This window comes from Thermobia domestica, chromosome 10, assembly GCF_964235325.1.
Source record: "Thermobia domestica chromosome 10, izTheDome1.hap1.1, whole genome shotgun sequence".
NCBI lineage: Eukaryota > Metazoa > Arthropoda > Insecta > Zygentoma > Lepismatidae > Thermobia > Thermobia domestica.
The window spans coordinates 91,296,042-91,318,394 of record NC_137463.1 but is presented as its reverse complement, the minus strand read 5'-3'; the positions used below and the strand labels follow the sequence as shown (position 1 = coordinate 91,318,394).

Here is a 22,353-nt window from a genome sequence, read left to right as displayed (position 1 = left end):
GCACTCACATTAAAGCACAAACTTCACAACATTAATATACATATGACTTATAACTAATCATGCACATAGAGAAGAGATACTTTATGTTAAACAACGTTAATTTTCATATAGTTTGTGTGTATTTCTCGGGCTGCCATGGAGACATTTATTTTATTGCCCTCTTTATACTTACATGAACATTACAACATAATTGCATTATTTCGTAGATGTTTTAATATAACATACCACTTGCAGCTTTCATATTCTTTAGTCTTAGCCCATTTAATACTTTCACCGTGTAACGACGCGATCAGGTACTCGCGATTATGGTCGCAGACGCGGAAGTGCGAACTGTTAATTTACATTTCAAATATTTGCTAAAATTTTGCACAATTTTGTATGTTGATTTAGAATTCGTTTTTATATTTTCACTATTTCAATATAATTTTTGGACCAGGGTAACAGGTTACTCCATCCTGTCACCGCAACACACCAGTCAGAGTGTGTTGAACAAGTCATTGTATTGTATTCTTCTCTACAATTAAAACTGCTCACTCATACATCAAGTGATCAAGATATCACTAGTTTATTACTTATGCATTTTGTTCTAAACTAGAAGAATCAGTATATAAGAAAAGATACTAAACGACTATATATTCACAGCCACATTACGATGTTTACAGATTTTACTGAACTACTTTTTGCAAAAGTGCGTCTTTCTTTCCACTGGAAGTTCACTCACACCTTCTTAACAGATTCCATTCCCCTATTAGGTCATGATTTGGTACCGAAAGATCTACTCACACTAATACGTATGTTCACACAAGTCCAGCCACACATTATACAAAACAGAATATCTTGCAGTTCACCAGAATATGTTTTTATGTATGGCGGGACTGCACACTTATATATTAACATTGCGAATGAACACATCTAACATTATTTGCACACCTATTAGGATTATTACTTTCAAAATGGCAGTCAGACATTCGTGAATAACAATTACAGGTTCAAATCTGACTCCGTCGGATGACCTACCGGATACGCCTAACAAGAGTTCTTATCCAAGCTATATAAAATGACTCAAACAAATTCTCCCAGATTCAACTGAACACATTAACCACAACAATAGGCGACACCTACATTCACAACCAAATATCACAAAAAGGAACCCAAGACATTACATAGAAATACTATAACACAACAAGTGTGACACATTCAAAACTACACGCCTTCTTGCTTGCCTGCCAACTCAGTAAAATAAAGGAGATCGGAGATGGCTCATCGGAGAAGAAATTTTGCATACCTCGTCGGGTACCAGAAGCCAACTAGTTAGCCACTTAGAATCACAACTCAACGAGAAGATGGAGAATTGCCTCCATACTTGCCTTACAGAACAAGAGAGATGAAGATTCAGTCAGTATGCTTACCAATTGCAGTCTATCCCTTTAATATTCGTTATCAAAGGCTGGAAAACCTGCGGTTCCAAATCCGAACAGAAGTGACAGTGTATTGATATTGATATAGGCTCCCTACCGTTGAACCCACTCGAGGCTCAAAAGTGAAGTTTTGGACCTGACCAAAGCACTGAATACACATCCCACCGTACAAACACAAGAACATTTGACATCATGGCCTACATACAAAAGACCATCCAACGAAGATACCCAGGCACAAATTGGGTAGCCTTCATCTTCATACTCACGAACACCACCGAAATCACTGTAGAAGAACACTTTAACCAAAGCGATTTACAAGGCATCCACAGATATCATCTACATCAAATTCAAGGTTTCACAATCATAGCAGATATATACGTATATGTACATATGCACAAATAAAACAATACAAAAGCTAACAGTTATAGAGACGTCATTTGAGTTGGAAAACATTTCTTGCCAGAGTGAGAGACGACGAATTATTCGTACGTCAGAGTTTGAGGAGATTGTGTTGAATCGTGTGTAAGAGCATCCATCAAGAAACAAACGTCAAATTGCCAGTTACGTGTGTGACGCGTACTTACAGTTAGTAGTTATAGTAGACCCCTATACAATGTGTACACATTTGACCCAAGAGGTTAGTGACACTTGTATATGGGTTAGCTGATTTTGAGTTTATTTATTTATTTATTTCTTATTTAAAATGGCGGAGTTAAGGCATAACCTTTTCTTCCACTCAACCATTTACATTTTTCTTTACAGTCGGATCTCTCTCTCTCTCTCTCTCTTTTTTTTTTTTTTTTTTTTTTTTTTTTTTTTTTTACGACGAGAATAAAAATGACATACAGTTAGGCACGTTAAAGAGTTACCGACATACATAACAATACAGAAAATAAAACAAAAAATGAAAATGAAACTTATTACATATAAAGTAAACACTAAAACAAACAAGAGACATGCTAAAGACATGTTAAACTATACAAGGAGAAACAAATACGTCAATCTTAATTATATATAACATAAAATACATTCCTATGATTCACTATCTATAGATAAAATGATGCACCTACTTAAGTGATTGTCTATAATGTATACATTCATACACATGTATCAGAAGGGAATAGAAAAGAAAATGAGAAGAAATAGAAAGGGAGAGAAGAAAAAAAACGACTGCATGGTAACGCCAGGAATAGTTTCGTGTGTAACATTATTTTTTTCTTTCTTACTGAAGACCTACATTAGAAAGATATTCTTTAAGCCGACGTTTAAAAGTCAACACTGAACCAGAGTTTCTGATGCTTTCAGGGGTGTCATTCCAAGGTTTGGTGACAAATAGTGTGAAAGATTTGGAAAAGAAATTAGATTTGTGCGTTTGAACGGCGAGTGTTGTATTTCCTTTAGAACGGGTATTTAGTGGGTGAGTATCGCCGAGAAATTTAAATTTAGAGGATAGATAAGTAGGTTTCTTACTATTAATTATTTTATATAAAAGTGTTAGAGAATGAATGCGGCGGCGGGTATTTAGATTGCACCATCCTAGTTTCTGATAACAATGGAAGATGTGGTCGAAGCGCTTTTTATTAAATATAAATCGAACGCAGGCATTCTGAATGCGCTGTAAACGTTTTGCCAGATCTTCGGTTAAATCAACATATGCTGCATCACAATAATCTAAATGAGAGATTACCAATGACTGAATCAGGGACGCTTTAATGGATTCCGGAAGAAGGTTTTTTAAACGCTGAAGAGAATGAAGGGAGCCGTAAGCTTTCTTGCATACTCTATTAATATGGTCTGTCCAATTTAGGAATTTATCGATCTCGAGTCCTAGGCTATTGACGCTATCGCTTACAGGAATGGCTACATTGTTTACAAGAACATTCGGTAGGCCTGTAATATTGATTGTGGAAAGTAGTTTACGAGAACTAAGCATGATATGTTTTGATTTGGTTGGGTTTACTTGCAGTCCATTTTTACGTGCCCATGTGCAGATACTTTCAATGTCACTGTTTAAGTGATCAATCGCGGTGGTTAAATTTAGGGGATTAGTGGTTAAATAGCATTGTATATCATCTGCATATAAGTGATATTTACAATGGGTGATGTGCTCAGGTAAATCGTTGATGTATAAGGAAAACAGAAGAGGTCCTAGGACGCTGCCCTGCGGGACTCCACATGGAACAAGTTTCGTATTGGAACATAGGTTATTAGTGACAACTTTTTGTTTTCTATTTGATAAATAGGAGCTAAACCAAGATAAAGTTGACTGGGAAAAGTTGTAGAAGGAAGACAGTTTGGCAATCAGTATGTCATGGTCTATAGTTTGGAAAGCTTTAGAAAAATCTAGTAGGGATAACAGTGTAACTTGGCGTTCATCCATAGCGGCACGAATATCATCAGTGATATTTACTAGAGCAGTGCAAGTGCTTTGCTGAGATCTGAAACCTGACTGAAACGGATTTAAGATGTTATTTTTTTCAAGGAACTTAGTTAATTGGTCATGTATTATATGCTCTAATGCTTTGGAGAGTGCAGGGAGTATACTAATAGGGCGAATATCTTCTGCTTTTGTTTAGTTTAGTGTCCCTTTTCAGCACCGTGGCTTTATGAGAAATGATTTCGGAGTTTAACATGGGCTTGTCACCACGTGATCTCCAATCGGGAATTAGAGCCGAGTTCTGATTCTCAAATTCGTTTCTAATTTCTTTTGTAAGAAGGAACTATCAAGAGGCGCCTCTTTCGCAAGTATCTTTGACATTAAACTGATAACCGCAACTGATTTTATTAGCAATACGATTGGAGATGGCCAGTTTGTAATCTAGACTCAGCTGGGCTCTAGACTCACTCGAGCTCACAAATTACAATAAGGCTCACGCTAGTTCAAACACGCATTCACTCGAGCTTGGGCTCGCTCTCTCGCCTCTATTTAGCTTATTGAGTTCGCGCTTCTTAAAGGCTAAGGCTCGCTATCTTCAATGGAGTTCACAGTTGCTTGAACTCAAACCCTAGATCGAGGCAATTATTGAGCTTGAAGCCCATTGAGAGTTTGGACATGCATGCATACTGCGAAAATTTTGGGATAAAATGGACTATTATTATATTCGGAGAATATAAACTAGTAAACTAGATCTGTAGAGTAGTCATTAGAGTTCTTACCTTGCAATCGGGAAATCCCCGATGAAAATTTCACAACCAAACACAATCACTCAACTGAACTGAAATAATATCTTTAAAATAATAGATCGCCATGGCCAACCTCCTATATCATTTTTATTAATGTTATTGATTGGTTATAATATCATTTTGCTGATCTGAAAACCTGTGAAGTTAATAATTGATGGAAACGAGAAAATTTGCGTACCATTATAGACATTACTTGTCCACCATAAATCACATTGTGGGACAGAGTTCAGCATGCGAATAAAGACAAGAGAAGAGAACTCTACAACTGTGCTGGCGTGATCAGTTTTATATGTTCTGCTCAAATAAACAGAGAAATGGATACAACTGAGCAGAAGTAATTTCCTCTCACAGTCATAATAATGTCAAGTGTAATTTATGTAATACCAATGGTATAGTATGTAAGTTTAAATTTCACGTTTGCAAAACACTGCATTTGGGAGAAAATCCTTACATTTAAAAGAAATCTCCATTTGTTGAACTGAAATTTAAGAATTTACTGTCATTTATATGTTTCAAAAACTCCCTGCGTCAGTTTTGAGAAATTCTTGTTCATTTCTTTCGTAAGGGAAATTTAAAATCTATTCTGCTAATTTTATTCATTCTCTCTCTCTCTCTCTCTCTCTCTCTCTCTCTCTCTTTATTTATTTAACTTGATTTCGATTTCCTTTCTCGTGAAATGACGTGTGCTTTTGCAATATTAGTAAGATTTATTTCAAAATTCATAATAGTATTTTCTGTATGTTTACTTTCGAGCGACTACAGAAGAGAACGTATGATGATAGTTAAAAAAAAATCGAATTTGAAATTTCAATGGATTTACGTTTCATAGTTCCTACATTCTTAATAAGTGATTTTTCGATGTCTGCCGTCTGTTTGTCCTGATGTACAGTCGACTATAGACCACATCGTTCAACGTATCGGGCCTAAATTTTAAACTTAAGGTTCTTATAGATTCTATAGAGAGTGTTTTTCCTTTTTTATTTTCTTTCTACCCGCAAGAATAAGGGCAGTTTACTGAACGATGATTTTTTTTAAATGTGATTTTCTCGAAAACGGCTCTAGCGATTTTGTCTATATGTCATGCACCAATATTTTATAAACAACCCTACATTACCGTATAAGTCGTTTCTCTGGGAAAAATTCACAAGGGGTAATATACTCTTGGAATAAGTTTCTCTCGGGGGATTTTCTGAAAAACGATTCAGGCAATTTTGTTCACATTTCGTTCCATTAAGAAACTTCTCATTAAAAATGTTCCATTAAGAAACTTTCAAATCATTTTTCACTAAAAATTTCGCAAGGGATAGTTTACTATTAACGACGAATTTCCCCGTATGATTTTCTCAGAAACGACTCAGGTAGTTTTGATCCTATTTTATAGATGTTTCATTAAGAAACCTACAATGTGGTAAATCATTTTTCATTTTAAAAATTCACAAATGTTAATTTATTCTTGAGAATGTTCGTGAGGACAACTTTCTCAAGAAGGTCTTAGACAATTTTGTTCACATTTCATAAATAATCATTTCTGTAATAATCTTTCATGAATACTTTCTCATGAAACAACTCACAAAGAGGTGGTTTGCTCTTGGAGATCTTTTCTTTGATACCGTTTTTTTTTTTTTTTTTTTAAGTCTCTGTTATAAGTTTGCTCACATTTCGAAAATAAAGGTTTCCGTAATAACTGTAGCATGATATGATTCAATTCAAGAAGTGAAGACGAGAAAGTTTAGTGCGGTGGCTCGTACCTTTAATTTTTTGTATTCTTTTAGAGAGAGAAAAAGTTAAACTGTTTAAATTTGTTATTAAAGATAATGTTTATTCTATTTGTCCGTACTGCTTTAATCCCTTTATTACGAAAGACAGGGAAAATCTGATCTAATTTGAGTATTGAACTTCTTAAAGCTTGGGATCACCACAAACGCCTACGAGTTTGAACCTTTGCCAACAAATGTTGCCATCTTTTCTATTTTATTTCGTTCTACAAAACTTTTATTAAAGTTAGTGTTGTCGACATGGTGGGTGTTAAGAGCACGTGAAAGTATTCTTAACTGAATTTACAATGGTTTGAAAAATAAATTATGATATTCTCTTATTAAAAAGTAAAATTTTATATTTAATACTAGCAAATGCTCTTACGGGTTGTTGTGGGCAATATTTTGCATTCTTGCTTCTATATATTTCATGTAGAATTTGTCAAACCTCGAGATATTGGGAAAAAATTCGAACGTCTCGTATGGGCATCTTAAAGTAGCACCCCACCCCCTTTTTCTTCTATTCTAGGTCAAGGCTCTAAGAACGTTGAAACATGTGTTTAATTATTTTAGATTAGAAGCCAACCCACGAAATTTGAAGTCTAAAACTTTAAAACTTCCTATATATATATAAAATTGGAACCATTGCACCTATTTTCATCATCTCACCTCTTTTCTTCTCTTCTATAACAAACAATTATTTAAAAATGACGAAACACGTATTTAATTATTTTAAATGAATTGTCCAAGTACCAAATTTTATGTCTCTGACCTTAAGGAACTCCGAAATATCGATATCTTATAATAGTTACTACCTCAACCCCTTTCTTCCCATCTCTTTCCTTCCTTTCTAGAACAAATAAAAAAACACTCCTAAACACATTTATTTATACTCAATAAAAAAAATCAAATATCGAATTCCATGTGTCTAACGTCAAGAGATCCCAATATATGGCTATTTCTAGGTCAAAATAGAAAAAAAAAAGCTGAAACGTCTGTCTTTTTTACTTTAAATGAGAAGTCCATATATCAAATTTCATGTTCCTAAGTAAAGAACCTGATGAGGTATTTTCGTTACTGGTAATCTTTCATATCTCTAATTCACCTTCGCTCTCTCCAGTGTTCTTTGGCTTCTTTTATTTAAGATACCCTGAGTTATAGTTATTTTATTATAATAACTGTAATTCTCACCTCTTTTCTAGTTCTCACCATTTTTTTCGCTTCTAGGTCAAATAATATAAAAGCATTAACACGTCTTATTATTTTAAATGAGAGATATGTATATCAAATTTCGTATTTCTAACCTTCATCTATATATATAAAAGAGAACGTACAAATCCTTTGTCCGCTCATCACGCTAATACGGCTGAACCAATTTCTTTTATTTTTGGGGGGTTATTAGGATTTGGACCCTAGATGTTTTTTATCATATCACTTTAATTTTCAATTACCAGTGTCTTGAGATAATTGACCATTCAGGTGTCCATTACGTACAAATCCTTTGTTATAGTTCATCATAGGTATAAAAATAAACGTATTTATATGCAACCCGCATGACCGTGTCACTCGGCGGGTTAACATAAATGACAGGCGTTATAATGGTTTTTATCATATCACTTGAAAGCGAAAAAGTAAAAATTATCTAAGTAACAAAGTTTATTGCGTTCGGGGGTGACCGCAGCGAAGCGGGGCGGGTTAACATAAATGACAGGCGATATAATGTTAACATTTACTGCAATCTTCTATGGTTTTTATCATATCACTTGAAAGCGAAAAAGTAAAAATTATCTAAGTAACAAAGTTTATTGCGTTCCGGGGTGACCGCAGCGAAGCGGGGTGAACGCTGCTAGTAAATTCATAGATATGGACATTTTCATATAACGATTGCCGCTCTTATTACTGCCTTTCCCATCAAATTTCGAAAAATTCTTCCGTACTGGTATCTTACGTAATAAATCCTACACCTTGTCCAATTTTAAAGTTTTTGTTTTAAGCAGTTTGGCCTGGAAATGAATGATGAAAATGAATGGAATGAAGAAGGTGGGACGAAACAGAAGAATACTAAGAAAACTAATGCACACGGTTTTTATCCACTACAAAGGTCACTTGCCGCGAACTGGGGTCGAACCAAGAACGCTACGCATCAGAGGTGAACGATCCACCAGTGAGCCACCGTGGACCCCTTCCAAAAAACGCCGAAACACGTGTTTAACTATTTTAATTCAGAAGTCTAACTACTAAATTTCATGTCTCTAACCTTAATTGATTCTGAAATATACTGTAGACAGTTTAATATATATTTTCTGATAATTGTCACCCATATCCTCTCCCCTTTCAAGCCGAATTTCCGAAAATTCTTCGTCAGTGATACCTTACGTCACCAACCATATGCACTGTCCAAATTTGAAGCTTTTAGCTTAAGTGGTTTGGCTTGAGCGTTGATCAGTCAGTTACTCCGGATTTCTTTTTTATATAGATTAAACATTTCCTTAAAAAAAGATATAGTAGGCCTATATATGATGGAAGCATGTAATAACATACGAGTATTATAAAGAATTGCACACGGGTCATTATTCTGAACTTCGTCATTTTTTTGTGAGTTATTTCGTGAATTGACGCACTGATAACGATTTCTAAGACTTATGTTCCTCTAAGATAGAAGATGGAAGAACGTAAGGTTTAGAAAGTGCGCATCACTTCCAATCACTTTCTTCTTTATGGAGGAAGCCTATATGTGCATTATTAAAATGAAATATTTATCTGTATTTAGTGCCGCAGCTAATTGTCTTCTATCGTTATGGCCTACGCAATTATGAATAAAAGATATTTAAGTTTTAAGATGCGTTATCGGCAGTTCAGGAAAACATACCTCTTAAAATTTTCACTTCGATTTGTGAGTTCTTCTAAAATGTTTCTTTGCACAGTGTTAGATTGGTCGTGCTACAGTTGATATTGACAAGGGTATTCTATTTTTATCTTATCTTTTATATATATACATATCCTTTGGAACTTAGTCTGACTTCAGTACCACGATTACCCAGTATATCCAGGATCTTGGATTCATAACACATATACAGTATGTTTAGAAATTCGATTACCAAACTCTGAGAATTAATGCCTTATATCAAATGAAAGAAAAAAGTTTTAATAAATATGGGCCGAAAAAGACGAGTTTTCAGTTATAAACCGTCGCAAATATGAAATATCGTGTTTTAAAATGCCATGACTTGAAAACTGTGGAACATGTCGCAAATTGTTCAAGGGATAAGACAAAAATTAACCTGCGCTGTATCTAAATACCCATTTTTACAATCCTCCGGCACCGATGAAACGAATTGTATAAGAGATTGGGGTAACGGGATACACTTTTGAGTATTACTTGATAATTAGTTCCACCGGTGCTGGATTGTAAAGCATTAATATTTAGATAGTATGCGTACTGCAGTTTCTGTGTCATTCATTAGAACCGTTAACATTCGTTCCGTAGTTTTCAAATCAGACGTTTAAAAACGTAATGTTCCGCACTTTCGGCTCTCTATAAATCTGAAAAGATGCGTTTTTCAAATCCTGTTCATTAGAACTGTTTTCTTTCACTTCATATAAAAATAATCTCTTGAAGTTCGATTACCGACTTCCTAAATATACTCTATAATGTAGACTATAGCACTGGACATGCTTTGACACGTATGAAAGGAATTTTATTATCGTGTGGATGTGCTACGCGTAACTAAAAGTACACACTTCGAAGACCTGTGATTAACATATTCAAGCTTGGACAGCTGTCCTCTCTCTCTAATGGTACAGTGGTATAACCATGTAAAATTATAAATAGGTATTTTATTCAACTTACGAAGCCCTACCACTTTTTTATAAAGTATCCTGTACTTTAAAACAAAGTATTCATCTTAGAAGAAGATAATTGTGCATGGTAGTATAATGCCACCATGATTAGAGATTGCTTGCCTGTCGGCGGGAAATACCACTTATCTTCCCGGGTTAAAATTCGAACATCTCAATTGCTTCCTTACAATTGTGAGCTATTGGAGAGCCAGGAACACGAGACATGACCAAGAAAGATTTATTTACAGTGAATATTGCATATTTATGTATCGTACAATTAATATGGATCTGAAATATGTATAGACCTATATAAGAGTAACAGAACCGGAAAATCTGACACAGTTTTACCTGAATAACGCTTTCATATACGGTAGTCATATATACACGACTCATAAAGCTATTTGTCTCTTCGTACGTAATCGACAAAACTACAAATCGCTTACCATTCACTGTTTCATAGGCTACTTAGATAATACAAGTACAATACTTGACAAGCGAGACATTGACAAGCCTTAACACAAAGAATGTGTTTTTGTCGAAGGATGAGGATGATTTGGATTTTTCCCCTCAAAAATATTTTGTTTTTCCCCAAATAAAGCAACTAAAGCATTCCTTCCGGGATTCTTGATTTTTTCTCCTAGAAATTAAAAAAAAAAAAAAATTGAATACATTGTCAAGTCCTACCGATTTTTGTGTTTTCATGTAATTTCAATTTGCTAGTTGTATTTCGAAACAAAATATGTAAATATCCACTTTTGGATTCTTGTAATTTTATTCTCATAACTCTCAGAATATACACATTCTTTTCTACTGGGAAGGGTTTTCACGATCTTCCAGTTTAACATTTTATTGTGCTGTCGCTTGCCCAATCGTGGCCTCGAAGATCCTCAGTTCGTTTTTGGAGATCAATTTCGATAACAACGTTATACTAAATATAACGAAGTTATGTATGGATTTGGAACATATTAAAACTATCAATTCTGTACTCAAACTCTTTCGGAGAGGTAAGGTGCAGAGATCTGAGACAATACCATATATAGCTAATTTTTGTTGTTAGATATATTTATTTTTTTTTTAAAAAAAAATTCTTATTATTACTGTTACCAGATAATCATATTTGTGTATGTGCGGAGAGAGGGAGAGGACGTTGTCCTGATTTTGTATTATTACGCCTTCAAACCTCTGTGCATTTCCTCATTTAATCTCTCCTCCACCAATATCAATAACCTAATTCGCGTTGCATGGTTTCCCCCGTAATGGCTCTCACACTTAACGATTTTCTTCTCGTGACTATTTCCCGAAAATCATGAGTCAAAGAACTCCTGGAATCTATCTGAATCGAGAACAAAAGTAACAAATCCTTATCTGCTTTGTTACGTAATTTTAAAAATGAGCATAATTTGCGATTTTTGCCTATAAAATATCTGAATATTGTTAAATGATACTGCTGGTTAGTATGGTAAAGGAAATATACTCAGTCTGTGCGTGTATGAATGGAAATGCCATTTTTTTTCTGTGGTTGTATAAGTTCTTTTAAGACACTTTTAGGAGAATTTTTACTAATTTTTCAGGGTTTTATTTCAGTTTTATTATTTTTTGGTACTGTTTGATAGATGTTTCTATTGGTGCTCTATATACATAATTTTAATTCACGTCAAATTCGTGTACGTACAATCTGCCAAAAATTCCCTAGTTTTGCCATTGCATATTGGACAACTGTGACAGAAATTAGTGACTTTGTGTAAAATCGCTGTCATTGATAAATTCTTAGAATTTTGCCGTGTGTTCTCTCCCACACATACTAGTAACTGTTGAGTAGAATGTTGTTTGTACTGAGAGGAAACCATATCTAATTCTACCACAGGAAGGCTATAGTTATCGTCTCCAGCATTAGAATGTAATGGGACGGAGATAACTGCGGAACCCTAACTCGCGCACTGGACATTATAAGATTACTGGAGATATCCTCACCAAATTCCTTTGTTAAATTATGCTCTTGTCACTTAGTTGTTTTATTTTCAATACTGCACGATGGCTCACTGATAGAGTGCTTATCTCTGGTGCGTGGGATCCCTGGCTCGATCCCCGCGTAAATAAGTTTCTGGTGGACAATATCATGTCCGTGGGTTTTCTCAAACTGTTCCTGTTTCCTCCCACATTCTCATTCCCCCTATTCTTCTAGCATTATTCATTTGCCTTAATCAAGCCTCTCCCTTAGCCTAAAGGGTATAAGATTAGGACGTTAAACTGAAAGATTTCAATTTATTTTCTATTTGTTATTGTTTCATTAATCATGTTTCAGTCTAAAGAGGGTACTGGGTACTTTTTTTCAACAAATAAATAAATAACACTCAACTTATAATTTATGTTTCAGGAGTAGAGTGTCCGCCATTTGACGTTCTTCGTATTTATCGGAATGGAATACAAAAGCGCTTATACTACGATGGAGTCTTCGCAGCGACTGCAGTTGATGATTGTCATTTTACCAATATTGCAATATGGAAAGGATTCATGCCTTTGCATTTGTATAAACATGGTGAGTTAAAATAAGTGTTATGCATCTAAGAGTAGTCGATAGTCTACTTACACTCAACGCAGTATAAATAGAATGTGTCATTCGTGTAGATAATATGGAATCTATCATATTCTAGCTTCAAGTTTACAAGACAATTTCTAACATTGGAATAGTTAAATAAGGTAAATAACATAATTTTAATAGAAGAAATTGAAATTGAAATTTTCTTCTTCCTCAACGAAAAGGTGAATAGACTTACTTCTTTCTCGTACAAGGTAGTGTCATAAATATTGCAACATTCTGGTACACAAAATATGTATATTTATTACAGTACAATGAAAGTAAGTTAATATTCAAAGTACCTAGATATAGTCCCTTGTGTGGACAGTCTGCAGCTACCTTCCTACCAGTTCCTCGATTCCACGTTGATACTGTCTTGTCCTTAGAGGCAAGAAAACCAGTCGTTGTTGGTAAAGCATCGTTATTTCAGGAAGTGCATCATGGACCGAAACAGGTAGTAAACCGAAGAGGCAATGTCACTACTGTATGCTGGGTGAGGTTTCAATACGTCATCAAGTTCATGTATTTTTAGTTTCGTTTTTCGAATAGAGTGTAAATTTAATTTATCCTTTGCCGCAGTGCATGCTCTTGGTTCACCGAATGCATGATTTTTGTGGCGTGATGCAGCACACATCTGCTTCAAATGTTCGGAATAAAGGTCGGGATTGATGGTACAATGTTAGGAATGAAGTCGGAGTAAAATTTCCCCGAGTAGTTCCACCACACACAGAGCATGTCTTTTTGTTCGTAACGACCCTGGTTGACTACCGGTTCTGGAAGTTGGCTCTTGTTTAATCACTGTATCTGCACGTTCATATTTTGAAAAACACACACTTCTCATCGCATGTGTCAATCTATTTCAGAAAACGCACTTCATGCAGAATTTAAAGCAGTTATTGACATACATTCACTCTCCTCTGGGCCTGAGCTGAGATCAACTCATGTAACTCAATGCAGAGTCTCTTGATAGTTTTGAACTCCTTGATAGCTAAGTGGTTAGCGTACACGCCTTTATCGTGGGAGACCTTGCTTCGATTCCCGGCTCATGTGGTTCGAATTCCACGTTAATCAGTAGGCCCACGTCTTATATAGCCTTGTTGCTGAAAGGGGAGGTTAAACTCAAAATGAACTCAACGCGTAATGTTTTTTTCCGCGTTCGGAAAGGTGATGCACTAAAGTAGACTGGAACATGTCGAGTTGATTTTACTATAGTCGTGTGTTGGTGAGCGTTTCTCTTTTTTCTAAATGGTGTGGCTTATTACATCATAACCTATTACCCTGGGGCTGCCGGACTTGAACTGATCTTCGGCTGCGCTGTGGTTCACTACACCTTCCCCATTTGCATGATAAATGTTTTAGATTGCTGCCGCAGCGTTATGCCCGAATTTGAACTCATACAGCAACAGTTCACATATCAGATGTTGTTGAGCACTAATCGTCACTACCACTAAAAACTGACTGAACGAACATACTGAAGGAGCGGTGGCCTCCGTGTTAAATAGCCCTCTTCCCATACTACCTCTTGGGCCACTTTTACCTTCTACTTACGATCGATCACGGCCTACACACACGCCTACTATTTGGGTTGTGAAAATATTGCAAGACCTATGACTCTTCCTTGTATTTTGTATCTTGTGACTCGCTAATACTCGTATAGCTTTAAATAAGTAATATGAAAATACGATAACCGTTCTTCGTTACTGCTATTGTATTATTATTAATTTAAACAGGTATTTATGTATACTCTGCTTTATACTTTTCAACATAGTGTTATAGAAAAAAGATATATTTCATTTTCGTTCGTCCTTAGAAAAAATATTTTTACGTAATAATTACGTAATATTGCTTATAAAATATTCACGCCTGTATTTCTAAACACCTCCCCCGAAAAAAAAATGTCTAGACTCAAAACTGCACATTAGGAAGTAGATGTAGTGGTTGATTAAGTAATTTATACCTACCATAAAATCACTTTCAAGCAAACATGGCCAAAAGTATCTTCGAGTTCTTATATAGAATTTACTGTCAAATTACGACCGACTATGATACAGAATTATCGGCAACGTTTTCTTTTATTGACCTCTCGTTTATAAACGAGAAGCAAAACCGTATGGGAGGAGCTTTAGACTATAATAAGCAAATGGTATTCGAATCATATGCTCTTTCATCGGTACTCGAGGTGAATTTCCCGCAACGAAGGCAAAAAAGATGAACGTCCTTTTTATTTTGCTCGGGACAGATTACTTGGAGCAGCATGTTTTATTTGTTGAGGAATTTTGTCCAAAATTAAACCAAGGAAAATGTTAACTTCTCCTCCGTTTCTTTCCTTATATATATATATATATATATATATATATATATATATATATATATATATATATATATATATATATATATCTGTCTCTTAGGGTACAGAATACGTTTGAACTTTCGAATTATCCTATTAAATAACTTTATAAATATCAACTTGCCCTTTTAAGCTCAAAGAATAAACGATAGGGCTCCAATATCTACAAAATTTTAAATGTTTATTAATTTATTTTTACTTAAAGTTATGTCACATTTTGTTTCTATCTAATATTTCTGGAAGATTTTACTCATTATAACGCTACACAGTCTAATTTGTGTTACGTTTTCGCAGGTGTAAATTCTCATTTGGAAGTGTTGGAAGCAACAAGACCAATTGGAGTTATCCATGTGAATGAGTCAAACAGGGATAACAGGAATAACACTTGTCGTCATAATATCACGGTGCTTCTGTACCTACCTGAGAGGCTGCACTCAAATCCGCCTACAACGGGATCTCTAGCTGTAAGTGCATAAGTTGTGTCTTTGAATCTCTGTATTCGCTTGCATTAATATATAGTTAATTGGCGAAGTTACCTACACAGTGTCGGGCAATTTTGCTACATGCAAGGTTTTTCGTTTTTCAGGTTTGAAAGGCATTTGTTCTTGGTCTAAAGACCAAACATGTTTATCATACATAACAGACATATGAAGCTGCCTAATGCAACTACTGTATTATATTTATCATATCAAAGTTCAGGGTTTCACAATTCAAAGCTTAGCGTGGCGAAACTGCGCACACCTACTTTCCATAATGTCAAATCGAGACAATGTTCATCGTAATAATAACCATAATACAGTATATAATAATATTAAATAGAAGCTGCAGTGGTAAGAAAAAGAGGGAAAAAGGTAGATTAATAAGCACTAAATGCATATTTCTACTCTGAATAAATGGAAGAATGGAAGCGAGATCCATCAGAAAGTAATTAATAAACTTCTAATATGTACTGATCAAACTATACAGGGTGTTTCAACACAACACCAACAACGTTTAGGAGGTGATTCCTGACACCAAGATAAGACAAAATGTATAGACCAACCTGGGTGCACAAATGCTTCCTTTGGGAGTTACAGGCCCCCAGAAACATGAAAAATGAACTTTAAAGCATAGCTAGAGAACTATGGGACCTGTCGTAATCACGTCAAGATTTCACTTAGGAACCAATATGTACGCTATCCAAAAACTAATGTTTCAGAATCCTGTTGTACTCAGGCAACAATTTTTATGGAGGGAGGGCATATATTCTGAAGTATTCACCAACTACTTCTAGAACTTATTACTGAAGTATTGCAGGATTCTGAAACTCGAATATTTGGATAGAGCACATGCTAGTTCCTAAGTGAAGTCTTGACCCGACTACGGTAGGTCCCATAGTTTTGGAGCTATGGACCCTTAAAGTTCATTTTTTTCATGTTTTTGGCACCTATAACTCCGAAAAGAAGCATTTGTGCACCTACGTTGGTTTATACTTTTTGTCTTATCTTGGTGTAGGAATCATCTCCCAAATGTTGTCGGTGTTGTTTTGAGACACCCTATATAATATAGTAACTTTTGATTGGATAATAATGACAAGTTAACAGTCAACCTAACTTTGTAATTCATTTCAAATTGTCAAAATATGTATTCCCGCATTTAAACTCTTTTTTTATCACGACAGAATCATGTGGTTTTCGTGGGAGGTTAATATCGTGACGAAAATTTGTGTTATAAAATAACAATTCTACAAGAAGTCAGAACAAAGTAAGAAATTTCTATAAAGAAGGAGAAAATCGTAGAAATTTGCTTTTTTGTTTGTTCTATATCCTTCGAGCTTCAATCATAGTTAAAAGATAAAAAAAAAAAGAAAAGAAAAGGTCGAGCGAGCTAACTAGGGATGGTACCGAGACCGAGACGGACTTTTATATATCGAGACGAGAGCGAGACCGAGACGGGCTTTTACATACCGAGATGAGACCGAGACCGAGACAGACCTCTATAAATCGAGACGAGACCGAGACGAGACCATGGTCAGTCTCGAAAGTCTCGGTCTCGTCTCGAATATTGATAGTTATTTAGCCTTTACTTAAAATTTGTTTCGTTGCTGTATGAGATAATATGGGAACGGTTGACTGATGTACAGTGTCGTATTTAGGGGGTAGGTATCGGGCTCAAGCCCTTCACGAAATAAATTTGTAATCATTTTTTTGCATTGCACGTACAACACAAATGTTTGTTACCTGTTCCTCAAGCCTCTCCCGAAACAAAATCCACTGCTGTTGTATATAATCTTCTCTCTGTCTCTCCCTCTCTCTCTCTCTCTCTCTCTCTCTCTCTCTCTATCTATCTATCTATCTATCTATCTATCTATCTATCTATCTATCTATCTATATAGGGTGGCCCATTTTAATCTTCCACGGAAACATCTCGAAAACGGTTGAATATAAATGAACTGAACAAAAACTAAAATAAGAAATACCATGGGGCAGATCAAACGGCGATGTCACGGTACCCCCAGGGCCGCTTTTCAAGGGGCCCAACTTTAAAATCTTAAATTGAAACATGGGTCGAGTGACAGCTCGTTCGATAGGTCTTTAAAAACTAAAAAGCGATTTGGCAACAGATTTTTCATATCGGTCACCGTATTCAAAATAGCCCGCAAGACATGTTACCTGCATCAGATGAACGTCCAGTAGCACTAATATGAAAACGGTTGAACATAAATGAACGAAACAAAAATTCAAATATTAAATCCACAGGACAAATCGAATGATGTCGCGGTGCCCCCCAGGGCCGGCTTTCATGGGGGCCCAGGCCCAACTTAGAAAATATGGGTCAAGTGATACCTCGTTCGATAGATCTTCATACACTAAACAGCGTTGTGGCAAAAGATTCTTCATATGGGTCACCGTTTTCAAAATGGCCGCCAAGACATGGTGCCTGTATCAGATAAAACGTCCAGTACCACTAATATGAAAACGGTTGAAGATAATAACGGATAAACAGAATAAATCTCCTATAGGAAATCACAGAGGGTATTTACCATTCCATGACTCGAAAATGTTGCAACAGAGGAGAAGATGCTTAGAGTAAATGAGCCATAATGCACAAGAGGAAATCTAGTTCCTAGAAAATCATCGTTCCAACGTCCCCCATAAGTGGGTGAAGCGGGACGGGAAGAAACGGTGAAATTGCAAATGAGAACCTTAGTTTTTGCAAATTGTATCTACACAACAAAATTATCTGAAATGTGATTTTATAACAGATATTTATCTGTAATAGAAAAAAGTAGGTAACATTCTTGTTAAATATTACTTTCTATTTTTATTGCAGGCAATGATTTCTGTAAAAATGAATCAACTGAAATGCGAAACCAATTTGTTGAACAATGCAATTTTAGAACAACGTATACAAATGTTGGTTTTGCTCAAAAGTCGTCTGTACAATATTGGTTCATTACTTCATTACAGTACCAGTCATTTGTACACCCAAGTGTTTCAGACAAACCATACCTATTGCAAGTAAAAGTGGGATTCTCATTTGAGATTTTACCATTTATTTTCGCTTCACCCACTTACGGAGGGAGATCGGAAAGATAATCTTTTAAGAATTAGATTTCCTCTTTAGCATTATCTCACTTATACTTTAATAATCCTTTTCTCCGTTGGATTATTCTCGAGGCGTGGAATGATAAATACCTTCTGCGATTTTCTATACGAGTTTTATCCTGTTCATTTGTCTCCAACCGTTTTCATATTGTTCATAATCTGGACAATTAACTGATACAGGTAACATAATTATCTTGGCTGCCTTTTTGAAAACGGTGACTGATATGAAAAATATTTTGCCACATTCCTTTTCAGTTTTTAACGATCTATCGAACGAGGTGTCACTCGCCCCATGTTTCCATTTAAAATTTTAAAGTTGGGCCACGGGCGCCCTTGAAGTGCGGCCCTGGGGGACACCATGACATCACCATTCGATTAGCCCTATAGTATTTCCTATTTGAGTTTTTGTTCAGTTCATTTATGTTCAACCGTTTTCTAGATATTTCCGTGGAAAGATTAAAATGGGCCACCCTGTATGTAACACACACACACACACACACACACACACACACATATATATATATATATATATATATATATATATATATATATATATATATATATATATATATATATATATATATATATATATATATATATATATATATATATATATACAGCCGCGTATCCAGGATATGATCAAGGGAGGGGCTAAACAATACTTTGCCTCTTTATCCAGTGTAAAGCAGGTTTGAAGCTCATTTTATTCAGTGTATACCTGAGCGTTAAGGGGGTATATAGCCCCTATAGCCCTTCCCTTGGATCCGCGCCTCTATAAACAAGCAGTGTTACCAACGCAAAATAAAGTTGTATTTTCTAAAATTGCACTATGTAAGGTATTACCTATTTCTAATTTAGATATTAAATAAAACCACAATACCACATACATTATTCAGTGTAATAAAGGACAATACAGTATCACTAACATCAACATTTTGGAGATCTCTAGTATAGACGGTGCAATGCGCATCATTTGTATCTTAACGTCAAATACTATGATCATGGTATAATGTATTTCGAATGAAGGAAGAAACAAAGTTACAAGAAATGAAAAAGAATTAACTTTTTCTAGACTTTACTTCGAAAACGTGCTGATTTATATCCTGTCTCATCATGTAGATGCTTCCAAAAGACTTAAGTGATCATAATGTCATTTACAAGAATTATTTCAAACCGTTTCAGAGATACCAAACACATGGATAGTGATTGTTTTATTGCTTAAAATAACGTATTTGTGTTAAGTTTTTATAATGATTGTTGTTTTAGTTTGCTTCTATATCATTATAACAATAGTTTTTGGTTATTTTAATTACAACAAGTTGCAGTTCCATTATTTTAAGCAGTTGCCAACTTAAATAAATTGCTAAATATTATTCTAAATATTGTGCAAAGAACGTAACTAAGCTGCAAAATATTTTAATAACTCTTAATTGCTTTATGGTGCAAGAATGGTTTCAAAAGACAACGTTTTTCATAGTCTTTGGGCTATTTATAATGTTAATGTCAAAGTTTTCGTTCCAGCAATACATGTAAATGCAAATTGTAACTGAAATTAAATGTAACTGATAACTTTCCAGTAACACTATTTGTTCCACTAAGCCTTAGGCCTTATGTACCAAAACCATGCTTAATTAAAAGTTCTAAATACCCCCTAGTTACATTTCACTTGTTTTAGTTTGACCACCGACCACCTCTCAAACTCCATCCATACCATATAGCTATATGCAATTATTCAAGGACTTACAGTTAGTAATACACATTGTGTTGATTTTTGGTTTGGTTTGTTTTAGTTTAACGTCCCATGATTATACTAGGGTGGCTAAAGGAGACGTGGAACTTATGATTATAATGGAATCCGAACCACTTCGGTCGTTCAACTGTACCCCACCGGAAATCGAATTCGGGACTATGCGAACCGAAGTCAAGCGTGCTAGCCGCTGGACCAAATGAAGGTCCTCACATTGTGTTGATTTAAATCATTGAGTCGGTGTTGCCAGATTCGAATATCAAAACGTGGCGTGTCTGTGCTCCAAAAGTAGCGGATTTGAACTATTTGTAGGCCAAATATATACAGTAGAAATTAATTATTTGGCAACTAATGACTGGTACTAATTGAATAATTTTTAACATGGGCTGGAAAATATGCTGGACATATTGCAACAAATTACGATCGATGAACAAATACAATTCTAGACAGGATACCACGAGATAAAAACAGCCTAGGAAACGTCCTTATACAAGAAGGTTTGACGAAATCAAAAACAACTGGGGAGTAACCTGAAAAAGAATTGTTGAAGATAGATATTTGTGGAGAAGACTTGGAAATACCTTCATCCAGCAGTTGATTGGCAATGGTTGATTATGATTATGGCTACGATTTTATTATATCTGGACCTCAGAGACAAACTAAACCAACTCATAATTTCGTAATTTTACAAGAGAAGCGAAAAACCAGTTCCTTAAGTAAGACCTATAGTACTGTTTTTAAACTATATTAACTAGTTACAAAGTAATAGGATGCTTTTAGACACATTGTTACACCATTAGAAAGAACATAGTCTATTAAAAAGTATTCTTAACTCAATTTCGACCAAAGAGTGACTTAGCATAGTCTACCTCTAAAGTTAATGTATATATATATATATATATATATATATATATATATATATATAACTTTTACTAGGTAAGGCAGGGTAAAAACACATCCAAAATTTAACGAAATTCGTACAGCGAAAAACAAATTTGATCCTTCATATTGCAGCAAAACTACGAAAATTAATACAAAAGAAAACTAGAAAGTTAACAAACACTTGTTTTTGCCGGGACAAAGAAAGACACCGGAAACGACAGACTGTACGATAATATTACTTTCACAATTTTAATTTCATACTATTTATTTCGAGACTTTCGAGACGAGACCCGAGACGAGACCGAGACTTGGCCTTCGAGACCGAGACCGAGATCGAGACAAGCATCTGTTGACCGAGACGAGACCGAGACCGAGACGGCGATTTTTGACTCGAGACGAGATCGAGACCGAGACCGCTACTTACCAACCGAGACGAGACCGAGACTGTACAAAGTCTCGTCTCGTCTCGTCTCGATACCATCCCTAGAGCTAACTAATTGTATTTAAAAAAAAGTCACCGCACGGCCGAAACCTTTCCTTAATTTGGCTATTTAACAACACAAAATAAGAAATTAAGTTTTTTTGGAAATTACCTCCTTTTTCCACCCTAAAATCTGAATTTTCGAATTCGATCGAGTAGCTGGTCACACATTTGTAATAAGGAATTTATATCCAGTTTCATCTCGCTAAGATGAGAATTTGTGAGAAACTGTATTTTTGGCGTGCGTTTTTAAGCCTCCTTTCCCCTTACTATACGCACTTGCTATAGAAGTCAATTTTAAGCGGTTCACTCATTTTCCAATGATGGTATGAAAGACAACCTCGATATCGTTCCCATTCCCCAACCCGTCTTCTTAGAAGTGGAGTTTTCGAAAGTGATGGCACTTGTTTGAAAAGAGTTTGTATTTCAAGTTTAATTTCTCTAACATGAGAGATTCGCCAAATTCTCTATTTTTGGAGTACATTTTTAGTTCTTCTCTCCCCTCTCCTTTAGAATACGCCGACCTATACAAGTGTTAG

The 22,353-nt window shown here is 35.3% G+C and overlaps 1 protein-coding gene across 2 annotated transcripts in view; it reads left to right on the top strand.

Annotated features, from left to right (window-relative positions):
• LOC145662561 (heme-binding protein 1-like) overlaps positions 1 to 22,353 on the top strand; it is a 113,915-nt gene that overhangs the window by 85,977 nt on the left and 5,585 nt on the right. For both annotated transcript variants that reach the window (XM_081728243.1, XM_081728244.1), the window contains 2 exons: positions 12,570 to 12,731; positions 15,412 to 15,581. In XM_081728243.1, coding sequence (XP_081584369.1) covers positions 12,570 to 12,731; positions 15,412 to 15,581 — 332 coding nt within the window. The remainder of the gene's footprint in view (positions 1 to 12,569; positions 12,732 to 15,411; positions 15,582 to 22,353) is intronic.